This window comes from Lonchura striata, chromosome 6 (assembly GCF_046129695.1).
Source record: "Lonchura striata isolate bLonStr1 chromosome 6, bLonStr1.mat, whole genome shotgun sequence".
NCBI lineage: Eukaryota > Metazoa > Chordata > Aves > Passeriformes > Estrildidae > Lonchura > Lonchura striata.
In genome coordinates, this window is record NC_134608.1 from 60773552 (window position 1) to 60786520 (window position 12969).

Consider the following 12969-nt stretch of genomic DNA (forward strand, 5'->3'; position numbering starts at 1 on the left):
TTGAACAAAAATACTTTAAAAATGTCCAGAACTGCATTTGTTTTTTTACCACAAGCTTTAAACTTTTGCTAATTGTTGTGCCAGCTCTGCAATCCAAGAAAAGCAGCATTCCTACCTGGATGAGGTGAGCAGGCATGGTGATGATGCAGGCTGACAAGGATTTCCTGAGCAGGCCACGCAGAACATACAGGAATTTTGTCAGGCTGTGAGGATCTTCAGGAGTATCACTGCAACAAACATCATCTCCCCACAATACGGAACCCAGGCTCTGGATTCCTATCCTCAAAACATTCCTTTGTTTTTGCTGTTGGGGGGAAAAAAAGAAAAAGTTGTTACTTTTTAAATGTTAGGAGGAACGCAATTTCTAGAATGCATAACCATAATAATTATGTGTTTTCTGCAATCATAGTAATCTCTGTCCATCTCATAAAAAATGCAAATGGAATGGGATTTTTTTCACTGCTTAGATATCATGAATAAGCAAGTACAAATGTAATGGACACAGAGAAATACTGAGAACTATTATTTTGTATTTTTTTACCAGCTAAATATAAGTATATTCTGAAATAAAATCCAGTAACACCTTTTAGGTACTTTCCCTGCCCCGTGACTGTCTTAAAAAACATGTAGAAGAATATTTCTCCCAGTTCCAAGACAGTCTGCTGGAGTAATCAAACACATTTCACCTTTCCACTGTGTCACTTTCATAACCTGACTATTCCAATGTTTGCTTCAGTTCCACTTTTCCTGCTCTTTCTGAAAGAACAAGTCAGTGCCTCAGCTCACCAGCACAACACCAGCCTGTCACTGCCTTCCAAGTCTCCAAGTATCATTGATGTCCCTTTTCAACTCCTTCCCACCAAGGAAAGAAGTTGTAGCCACAGCTGGGGAAGCACAGAGTCTGATGGGAACATCAGCAGACTGTCCCTTAAGGACCACACCTTGACATGAGAGTTTCTGGTTTGCTTTAGAGGCAGTGGCCAAGGTAAAGCTCCTTCTCTGAAGGGACAGATGATGAAGTCAAAGTTGCAATTTGTTTATGCAAAGTAAAATGTTATCTCTCATGACAACAACTCCATTTCTGCTTGTTTGATGTGACCTTTTCTGGTGGTCTTTGGAAAGGATTTTAGATACCTTTTCTATCAATAGCCAAAAGAGAGACAATGAACTCCCTTGTTGAAAAGACTCTCTGCACAAGGTAATCAAAGAAACATTTCTAGTGTTCAGGGTTCATACTTGAAGACCAGCTTTCTTTAATTATACACACACACATATATACATATAAATACTAATTTTGATAAGTAAAAGCTTGCAGAAACTTTTCACAAGAGAAAAGTGTTTTGATAAACTGCAGTAATGCCTCAGGTTTAGCTTTTATATTTTCCCATTCTGTGCTGCTTTAGTGTGCACTTCTGAGCTTCCCATGAGGGGATGCTGAGCTCTCTGCATAGAGCAGGGACACAAAACAATTCCTGCTCCAGCTGGGCACCAAGGACAAATGATCCAAATCTCAGCCCAGGAGCACAAACACCGTGGGCTGCAGAGAGAAAAACAAGCAGGATGGGGCTGCCTGGGCTGGAGCTGGAATGGGACAATGAACTCCAAGGTGCCAATGGAGCAGAACTGATCCCAGGGAGAGCCCCGGGAGCGCTCGTGCATTTTGGGACCATTTTGGGTCATTTGGATGCAGCCCTGGCTGGGCTCTGGTGCTGCCCAAGGTGGATCCATGGAGGAGATCCTTTTAATCAATCCCTGCTTTATTCTTTACCTCTGTCCAGCCTCTGCTCTAGCTCAGCCTTCACAAGGCATCAGCAGATATTAATTTCCAACAGCTGGAATAAACAGCAACTATCAGGCACAAACCATAGTACAGCTGCCCTGGAAATCCAGAGGAAAAGTTCTGACAAGACAAGAGGCTGCTCTTCCCAAAGCATCCTTATCCACACTGGGGAGGCAGAGCCTGGGTGGTGAGACACAGTCAGCCCCTCATGGCTCTGCTTTTATCCACTTGTGTGCCTCACCCAGGGAGCTGATCTGCCAATTCACTTCCAGTCCCTGGGGAAGCAATCTGGGTTTCAACTCTGCTTCTTTAGTCTCAGGCTTCCAGGCTTTTAGGCTTTAGTTACGAAAAGATAACTTTTTGCACTGCTGCATGAAGATCAGGGCAACAGTATGGGATAACACAACTTCTGTATGGCATCCCCTCAGATCAGGTGTTCAGTTTTACAAAGAATTGCAAAAAGAGAATCTTTAGTCAAATATTCTTTAATTACTTCTGATCAGAGCAGATTCAGGCAATTCTTGATGTGCACTTAAGCAACAGGAAAAAAAAAAACCCAGGCATTTAAGAAAACTGTTTTATCCAGATATCATGGATATTAAGCAGGCAGAGAAAGCATTACAGTATTTCAAAATTTCAACACAGGCATACATAAAACTTACAGAAACTTTTTAAATGAGAAAAATATTTTTCCTTATGAGGAACATCCATAAGAACAACACACAGAGGAAGAAACTGTTCTCTTAATGGACAGATGATGACAGATGCTTATTTCACAACATCAAATCATAAGAGTAGTAAAAGCTATTCAAACATCAGCTAACATCAGATGTATTTATTGGGTCAGTAATTGAACTTCCACCAGCATAATTTATTATATATAAATACATATAATAATAGATATATTTTATTTCTATTTAAGTTTATTCCAAAACTATATAGTGCAAGTCTAATATTCTCCCACAACCAGACTGCTGTAAAGAGTAGGATAACATTTTTTTTAAATGCACCACTAGATCTTCAGTATTTGCATTAGTCTGGAAGTTTGGATTTATTTTCTAATTTTTAAAATTTTTTTTCATGTAATTTTTGTAACAGTGTTTGATTTGGCAGCAAATTCTGATTATGAAGAACTCAGAAAACACAACTTGAAGCCAGCAAAAAAAAAAAAAATCCCGTCCACAATTATCCTGAAACCTCCAAAGTACACAAAATGAATGTTAAGGAAAGAGTCGCCTATTAAAGCTCTGATGTCAAATATGCAAACCCAAAAATACTCTGAAATAAAGAGGTACTATTCTATATAACTTAATACCATGATCAATTTATAAAGGATTCCCACTTAAAGATCAGCAGCAGAGCTTCTGGGAGGTTTTAGAAAGGCTGTAAACATGATGCTTGTATTTGTAGCTTCTAGGTAATTCAAACCCTGATTTTCCAAATATTAACTAATTATTAACTATTACCTAATGTTAACAAACTGCACTAGTGCTAGAGATGCTGGAGCATTTCATCAAAGGTCCACCAAACCTCTAATGGTGGTTTTCACTTATTTTCCCAATTGTGTCAAACCATCTCTTAGCTGGGGTGAGTTACATTCTGCTCAGCTTCCTTCAAATAAAGGAGTAAATCTAAGTATCATTGGCATACTGACGTGAAAGCAGCCAAAAATATCTCAAAATTTTACCAGTCAGGTGGAGGATTGTTTTGGGGTGGGGAGGAGGTGGGGGGGTACATGCACAAACTTCTCAGAAGCTTTTATGATTATATATGGCAATTACACACAGGTCCAGAACATACAGGCTGCTCCTTACAATCTTCACACCTGCCTACTTAAAAGGCACTTCTGGGGGCTCAGTAAATGAAATAACAGAGAATTGCTCAGAGATCTGGCAAACAAAAGATCCAAGGTGTGTTCTGGGCCACTGCTACATTCAAGTCTGGACACATTTTTAAGAAGTGTGTAGTATACAAGGCTTCTAAATGTACAAAATTTGAGTGTGCAAAGAAAGATGATGCAAGGGGTAAAGTGGAATACTGAAAGAAAGAAATAGAAACCACTCCAGGAAATCATATGCCTTACCTCCCTTGAAACAGAAAGAACTACATAGTGCTAATGGCTTTGTAGATCAATAAATTGGCCTGAAAACTAACTTTTAAAGCTTCACCTTTGAAACTTATATATATTATTGAGCAAACATACACTGTTAGATTCATCTCAGATAAAGATCTGGTTTTGTTTTACATTTTGAAACTAACTGACAAAAAGCAGAGAAAATAATGATTAGTGGTGTTTATTTTTTGCCAGCAAAAAACCACCCAAGTGCTGGCTCTGAAAAGCTTTCATTTTTCTTTGCTCTACGTGCATGTATAAAAAAAAAGCAGCAATAAGAGGCTGATGTCTTGGGCAGGAGGCTGCTGGCTGGCTGGAGGCTGGCAGGGTGTTTGTGTCACCCAGGGCTCTGAGGCAGGAGGAGCATCCCCGCGCAGCACAGGGGGATGACACACATCCCTGTTGCCATGGCTACCGCGGGGAGAGGGGCCTGGCAGGGACCAATGGCCTTCTCCAGGCTGGCACTGCCACCGAGGGAAGGCAAAACCCTCCCAGACATCTCGGCTGAGCACAAGCACCGACATTTACACACGGGGGCTTGGCGCAGGTAACGTTCCTAAAGCACGCTGGCAGACAGGAAAACATCCTGTCCTGCATCGCCTCCCTGCAAAAATGATTCCTAAAATATTCTTGAGATATTGGACTTGGAGTAAATCATTTCAGGCTCTCCGGAGTCCATGGTAATTGACTTCTACTGCAGTAGCATTTCTATTGTACAGCAATAATTACCTTTCAATTGAGCATCAATATATACAATTTATTATATTATTACAATCAGCTCCAAAGGACTGCCACATTACTGAATATCACAGAATAGCTTACAGGGCACTGCTCTGATTAGAAAAGGTCTTTCAGCCTATGTTGCTGCATTTAAAGTGTTTTTGATTACCCACATTAAGTTCTATGAGGAGTACAGAAATTTTTGGAAAGCTAATAAGCTGTTTTGATTTGCAAATTGAAATACCAAATTGAAAAATATAAAATTATTACTTTACTTCTTTCAATGCTCACCACATAATTAATCAATTAAAGAATTCGCACCAGCTAAAACAACAAAAAAAACCCCTTGAAAGTTTAGGGGTAAATGTTTAACCTCAAGAACCTCTAACAGATTATGGTAAAGCAATAATTAGAAAAACAAATATTGTAGGTGAAAATGTTTTTTGCTTATTTACATTATATTTGGCCATCCATTTATTAGCTAATTTCACAGAAAATGCATTTTACTAATGCTGTCTTACATTTCTTTCTCTGCATATATCTGACAGATAAAAACTCAAAAAAAACCCTTTAAGACATGACCAACACAATTTTTTTTTCGCTTGTTTACTTCAGCAGTGCTTAGAAACTATTTGTTCCTTAATAACTTGTCCAAGACCTTGTGCAAGAAAAGCAGGAAGAGTTACAGGCTTAAAGAGGAGTGTGAGGATCTTCAGTACCTGGGGATCAGAGCCATCAAAGCCTTCCTGGGAAATGATCCTCTGAATGGACTGAAGCAGCCTTGCATAACCACTGTTCATATTCCTGTTGGTAAGCAGAAATATTTTAGTCACATGTTTTAATATTCTCCTGTATGTCTCTAACAGCTGTATAAAAAGTAAATATGAACAGATGCAGCTTTCAGTGCAAGTGTCACACAGAAAAGGTGTCAGAGAAGAAGAAAAACAAACCCAAACTCTTTGAATAAAGTTGACATTATAAGCAGTTGTGATTACTTCATATTAACTAGTTCAGTGCTCAGACATTTAGTGAAAGCTAAAATCTCTAGGGATTAAGATAACTTAATTATGTCAGGCTCACATCTAGAAGATTAATGATTTAAGGTATCAACTTAGAGTTGAAACCATTCCAGCCTGGTACTAATCTTCTGTAACTGATAGACATCTACCCAGTTGTTATTCCAAGTATACCTAATCAATGCCCTGATGAACAGAGCTGACTTTCTATGAAAATTTTCATACATTTCACAGCTTTATTTGCATGACAGCAAAATTGTGAGGTGGCATTTATTCTGTGTATTGTTTAGAAAATATAACACTCAGAAAACAAACAAAAGCAAACCAATGGCTAAAAATGGATTTAAGCAGACTTAACACAAAATGAAAGTTCAACAAATCATCTTGTCAGACTTAGAAGCTCTTTACTTCCAAAGAGCAAATCAGGTTCTCATTTTTAAAAGAGAAATTGTTTTCTTAAATCCCATGGACCACACTGGGTTGGATGTCTGGACCTGATGCAGGTTCCTCACTGCAGATTAAGCTCTTTATCTTTTCTGGCTTTGACATTTTCTTCCAGTCTAACTAACTACCATCAAAGGTTGAGGATTCAAACTCTTGCTGTACTTCTTGGGAAATATGACAGGTTATTTTGAAAGTTTTACCGCTAAAAATTTTGCCTTGTTTGCTCCATAATTTTGTGCCTGGTCTGGTAACAGCTCAGGTTGGAAGGCACTTGAGAGACCACCTGGCCCAAATATTAATGAAATATTATCGTTAATATTATTCCCATTACTTTACTAAGAGCCTAGACTGTTATCCAAATGCATTTTTACTGATGAAAAAAACCCAAATAAACTTGTTTTCATCTCTTGGCAGAGAAGAAAATTCAACTTTTCTGACAAGCATGTAAGAATTGCAATGATCTGTCTTCCGCTCCACTGCTTCATCGCAAAAATGCGTGTTTCCTTTAAGAAAACAGTATCCACACAACCCCAACCCTCAAATATACTTGAATTATAAATATCTACAATGAAAAAAGTCATGTGGTCCTAATAAATTTGAGTTTTGAAACAATCAATGGCAAAAAACATTAGGAGATTACCTTTCTTTGATATGAACACAAAGCAGAGTTTCCAAATTAAACCCTATTTTTGTTTCAGATTTAGTACCTTAGAAGCTACTGATTAAACTGATACACTTTAATCATTTAATATCCTTTATGAAAGTCAGAACTGAAAATTAACTGGCAGTATATGATCACAACCTGATATTTCATGCATAAAGTCTGCCTTGCTATATAAAAAAAGCAAGTTGAACTTCTGAAGTCCATTACTTTCCCTGTTCTACCTACAGACTGTGGCAGCTGTCAGTTTACAGGGTGAACTTTAGCCCCCCACAGTAGCCAAAATTCTCTCTGTGACTTTGCATTATCACAACAGATAATATTTTATTTTGCCAGAGAATATATTGCAATCAAAATATTTGTTGATTTCTGATTCATTACTCACTTGTTTTTTAAAAGTTAGTGGATAAAAGAATAAAATAACCAAAGCACTAGCAGGATTAAGGGGTCCCAAAATTAAAACAAAGAAATAAAATAGAACTTCAATTAATCTACCAGAAAGAGATTTGCAGCAAATAAATAATTTTTAAAAACAAAGTAATATGTGTAGATTTTTTAAAATGTCAAAATAGGTGCTCTTCTACCTCTTTCTAAAATATTCATGGTTTCTTTGATTTTGACCCATCTTATGTAAATAAGAACATAAAGAATATTGTAGAAACACTGTTTATAAAAGCTAGTTGCATTACCCTTCTGGCCATATTTGTCACAATATTTAGGGAAGGAAATAAGATTTCTTATTTTCCAATTTCTAGTCTATTTTTGGTTTTGTTGCTAAACACAACTTGATGTTGATAAAGGGTATAAACAATTCCTTCTTTACTCTTTTTTTTTGTTTAGCACTTTAGTGATGGATAAAGCAAGAGCTGGCAAGAAGGTATCCTGGTTACAACAAAGGCTCTGACTTCTCTGCTGATAGTTTCCAAGCAGTTAACAAAGGTTGGGTTATCAAGGGTATGACAAATAGCCTTGTTATGGAAAAGGAGACTCCATTAGGCAAGACAGTCAAACCTGTCTTATCTAAGTTTATTGGTAAATCTAGTCTCTAGATAAATGTATTCCTTTTTCAAAAGCACATACTTTCCTAAGGTAAGATTCACAGGTATTACTGAAAAACTACAACCTATTTATTTTGTTTCTTTTGATTATCAAACCTCCTTGTTTGGTAATTGTCCTGAAGAAGAGGACTGAAAACAGAGATAGAAAATCAGTGTTGCCTGCAGTGCACAGAGCCACCAGAGAGGATATTCCTGCCTTCCTGCTGGGTGTCAGCTCCAGCAGTGCAGCCACCAGGACACCAGAATATCCTGGCAACAACCACTGCAGAACAGCTGCTGTCAGCCACACATCCCTGCAAGCCTGGGCCCAGCACTGGCACCAGGACACAACTGCCCTTCCCAACACAAAAGTGAGACAAGACAGAGAAGGTTTGTGCCTTCTTCTGCACCAAACACCCAGGCCTATTTGCTGCTGCCTTTAGGAGCACTGGCTTTGCAGCCTGTCTTCAATGAATTTTTATCATGGGGAAATGAACTTCCATCCACCTTGAGTGATTATCCCAAGGGAACCCTGGGGTCTAATTCAGCCATCAGGTCCCAGAGCTGCAGGAAGGAGAGCAAACATGGCTATAAAATGTTATACCTACACTGTCTGGCAGGTGCCAGTTTACAGGGTAATTGCCCCCCCCTATCAAAAACCAGATACACACACACATGTGAAAACACAGGAAAGAAAAGGAACACTGATCCAAACTCTAAGTTGAACAAAGGATGTTGATAACCTCCAAAACTCATTTTTAATTGCAAAGAAAAGGTCAGTTTTTATCTAATCAGTCAAAAAAAAAAAAAATCACCTTTCTTTCCAAGTCCATAAAGAAACTAAGTGCTTGTGTGGATAGCTAGAGAGGGACATACATATAAATATACATCATGTCTCAAGAGGGCCAAGAGTTTCTGGCCTACATAAAGTCCCTATGTCTCTGATCCTGCAAGGGAAACTCTGAAATGATCTTAGAAAAGACATTAGCTACAATTACACAGACAGTTCACTCAGCGAGGAACAGGTGAAATAACATGGATTTAGTTTTTGGATTTAATTTAGACATCATGACTAATGTGAATTAAAGAATCACAAATACAGGGATGAAAAGGACCTCAATTAGTCTCACAGAGGTTTACTTAGCTTGTCCTTAGGAATTTTTAGTGATGGAGATTCTACAATACTCCTAACTCATGACTGCAAGGCAACTTCTTGTGCAAATCATTAGAAAAACATCTCCATGTTTCCTGACTGTATTTTTACCACTACAATTTACTGCAGCCCATGACTGCAGAAGACAGAGTTACACCCTCTGCATGTCTGCTTTTAACTCTGCTTCAATTTTCTAAGAACTTCCATTCTTCCTTTCAAGCTTTATATCAGGGACTGTAATATTTAAAAATTCTTCCTTCCCACCTTGTCTTAACACTGACCTAGTTCAAACTTTTTAAAAAAGGTAACCAAAACCAACTGTGTTTGTGGTCAGAAATGACAATAACCAAAGTTAGAAGACAAATGATCTACTGTAAAGAAAGACTTACACAACTCTGCATTTCCCACAGATTTCTAAGAGTTTGCTATTCCCAGTGTGGCCTTATGTGGCTTTATTCCTCCCTGTCATATATCATATAGTTTTTAGACTGCATGATAATGTTTGGGATGGTGGCTGGCTGTTACTTTGGTACCTGCCTTTACTCCAAACACCACAATTCCTTCATTTCCTTGGGAGAGGCCTCTCGAAGGAGATCCTTGTTGAGATGGCAGGGAGAGGAAAAGGAGATAAATATTCCAAAGCCCAGCTTTTTCTGATCATATTCCTTACCTCATCACTCTGTGCTCTACCAATTTGCCAAGAAAATTACATAAATCTTTCTGTTAAACTAAAAAAAAAAGTGGAACCCATATAGTAAGAATGATGCGCTTTTATCAGGCTAGCACACAAGGACAACATCAGCATTAAACAAGACTTATAAAATCAAATGCATAGAGTCCATTCCGTATGCTATGCTGATGAGTTAATTTGATTTTAATGTAAAATGAACTAATACTTGACAGCCATATAGTTAGTAGATGAGTCACAACATTCTTATTAGCTAGAGAAGAGAAAGTGAGTTAAATTGCTCAGTAACTGTAACAACACGTGCAACCTGTCAGATATTTTTGTGTCCATCCTCTATTGGTTTGCTACTAAAAATTAGAAATGATAGCATTAACATCTAAACAAAGTTGGTTCAAATATTTACTATAGAAAGAAGTTCTCTGCTTTGTCCTAAAATTGGGAGTTTTTTTATACTATCACGAGAATTTATTTCACAAAGCAGGGACATTTGATCATGTGACACAGAACAAATTAGAGAGAGACTTGGCTTTTCCTTTGCTACAGCTCTCAGACAGGTGGTTCATACTGCACTTTCATAAATCTGAGGTTTTATATGAGTGCATTGCAGTGGAAATCACTCCCAATGAATCCCACACTGCCCGCAGGAGCTGGCCCTATACACTGGGATCTATAAAGCCAGGTATTATATAAGTTACATAAATTATACTATTATATAAATTCAGTGACTAGGCTGGACAAAGAAATTGCTGGTCCCTCCTTGATGTTTGACTTGACTTGAAGTGTCTCCAAGGAAGATACAATGGATGTGTGACTACAGGCCAAGATGAGTCTTTGCTACTGTCACTCATTTTCTCTCAGTCTTCCTTAATTCACTACTGACAGACATAAACATAATAAGTTATTCATTCTCAGAAGAGTTTGAATAGGAAATGTTTTGTAAGACGTAATTAGTGATTGTAATTTTATTCACAGTATATTGCATTTTCCTTAGGTGAAGCTGTAGGACGTAAGAAGTAAAAGCACATCATCAACTAATCTGATCTAGCACTCTAAGCTATGTAGGTCAAGGATGGCCTGTCTCCTAAGCCCTGAAAACTGAAGGCATCCTTTTAAGGCTGATAGCCACCTGACAAGCCCATCTCCGAGCTGCTGGGGCACGGTGCTCAGGGAGGATTCTCAGCCAGACAGAAACAGCTCTGGCAGCAGGGCTGGGCTCAACATGCAGCTAGGCTGTCCTAGTAATGTCTGCCTTGATTGTCACTGCCATCCTGCTCCCCACCCTGCTGGTTTTCAGTTACCTCCTTCCTCTGTTGAGTTCAGGATTGAAGGCACTCAAGAGGATAGTTCATGTTCAGACTCAGGTGTTTATTATTTCTTGTCCCATGTTACATCTCACAGCCGTGAGTTCTGGAGTTCTTCACTAACAAGGCACAAAATGGCTAACTATCTCTTGTTACAAGGTCTTTTAAGGCTAAACTATCCAATTAAGAAATGACACCTGTTACTTTTAACCCAATAACCAACTACCTGTGCCTGCAATGTGGACTTTTTTGTCTAATTGCACAAAACCACCCAAACCCATAGAGAAGGAGAAGGTGAAGAAGGACCAGCCACTGCCCTAAAACCTTCATCTTGCTTTATATCTATTACTATATTCCAAAACTCCACACTCTTAAGTTTCCCAACCTGTAATGTTATGCACCTCTATTCAAACTCCACACCCACAATCTCAGTTCTATCAATCAATTTTGGAAGCTTCTCCACGGCCTCAGGTCAATGCAGAGTTCTCCTGGGGCTCAGTGCCTGTCAGCACAGAAAGTCTGAAATTCTCAGCAGTCAAAACTCCAACACTCCCCCAGCTGGGAGCAGAGCTCTGAGCTGTCTCTGTGCCCCACCAGGCAGGTGGCACTGAGAGGCAGCCACGGCCAAACTGCTCCTGACCCTACTTTCATCACCACAGCAAGTGCAGACCCAAAAATATCCTTTCCTGCCAATATGCATTCAAAATCCAAACACAATAGGACCATGGTGTCAAAACTTACCATGTTTTCATTTTAGGCTCGAAAGGCAATTCTTCATGGAGGTAAAAACTGTGCAATTTTACAGACTGACACAGCTCTGGAGACATTTTCTTAGAAATATCATAATAATGGCCAAACTTTGTATGCGTTGTTGGGCTGACCTGTAGGAACAATACTGATTACAATCTTAAACTATTATCAGTCAAAAGAAAGTAATTAACTAGCAATGCACTTCCAACCTCTGGTTTTTTCCTCCATTCAGCCTAAATAAAAGCTTCAGGTAGAAAAACATGATAATATTTACTACTAAGCTTTCATTCCCTCATTGTCATACCTGAATGTGAATCTTACGCACAGAGTTCAACCTTTACTATTCCAAGCTGCAGGACCAAAGTGCAGTCAGATAATTAAAAGAATGTATTTTTGCACAAGTTCTAGAGAGATGATCACAAATATGCAAAGGCCAGATCTCTGAAATCAGCAGAATATCATGTGTTCCACCTCTGATTTTTCAGTCTCTGACAATTACATGGTTCTACAGAAATAATTTCAGCTGACTTGGAAAATGTTTCTCTTTATTTATGATCAGTGAAAAAAAACAAACCATGGCATCTTCAGAGAAGTGATTTTAATAGAAAAATAGGAAATAGTTTAAAATTATTTTTAATTCATTGAAAATTGAATAAATAGTAGGTTAAGCATTACACACCATAACTATGATTTGCTGTAATGAATATACCTTTTCATCAGAGCTTTATTTTGGTATATAAAACATCATAAACCAAATTTAACATATACCTGGGCAGGAATGATACATTTTGAACATGCTGTACTAATAAATAGAGGAAATAAATGCATATGTTTGTTCCACATTAATGGAATTCAGAACAGAACCTGCAACATTATTTGAAATATACATGTAAAGTTAACCACCCTGTCCTGGTTTAGCCCACCCCCTGAGACTGTTATACCATAAAATATTTAAGTAGATAGTATTTTACCAAAAATGTATTAAACTGTTAAGATTAATTAAAATGATTTTATTTAGGGCAGATATTTTGAAATTTTTTATTTGATTCATAGCTGTTAGGCAGGGTCAGTTACCAGAGAATATCAATAGTTAACAAGAAGGCAATATTTTCCTGGAATAACCAATGAAACCCAAACTTTTAGCTAAAAGAAGTAATTTGTTTTTAATTAAAAAAACTCATGGAATTTCTTATGAGTATCTAATCATTAGAGGCAAACTAATTTTATAAAAAGAAAAAATAGAAAAGCACATTCTCTAAATCTATGTACCAATTTCTTGGTATCTGATTTTTAAAGTAGGCAGTTC

At 37.9% G+C, this 12969-nt stretch overlaps 1 protein-coding gene across 1 annotated transcript in view; it reads right to left on the reverse strand.

Moving 5' to 3' along the window:
• The window catches only part of ELP4 (elongator acetyltransferase complex subunit 4), a 140194-nt gene that overhangs the window by 89367 nt on the left and 37858 nt on the right, over nt 1–12969 (reverse strand). Inside the window, exons 5-7 of the mRNA XM_021536708.3 lie at nt 11655–11794; nt 5333–5417; nt 116–304 (exon numbers count right to left, since the gene is read on the reverse strand). Of these exons, the coding sequence (XP_021392383.1) occupies nt 116–304; nt 5333–5417; nt 11655–11794 (414 nt within the window). The remainder of the gene's footprint in view (nt 1–115; nt 305–5332; nt 5418–11654; nt 11795–12969) is intronic.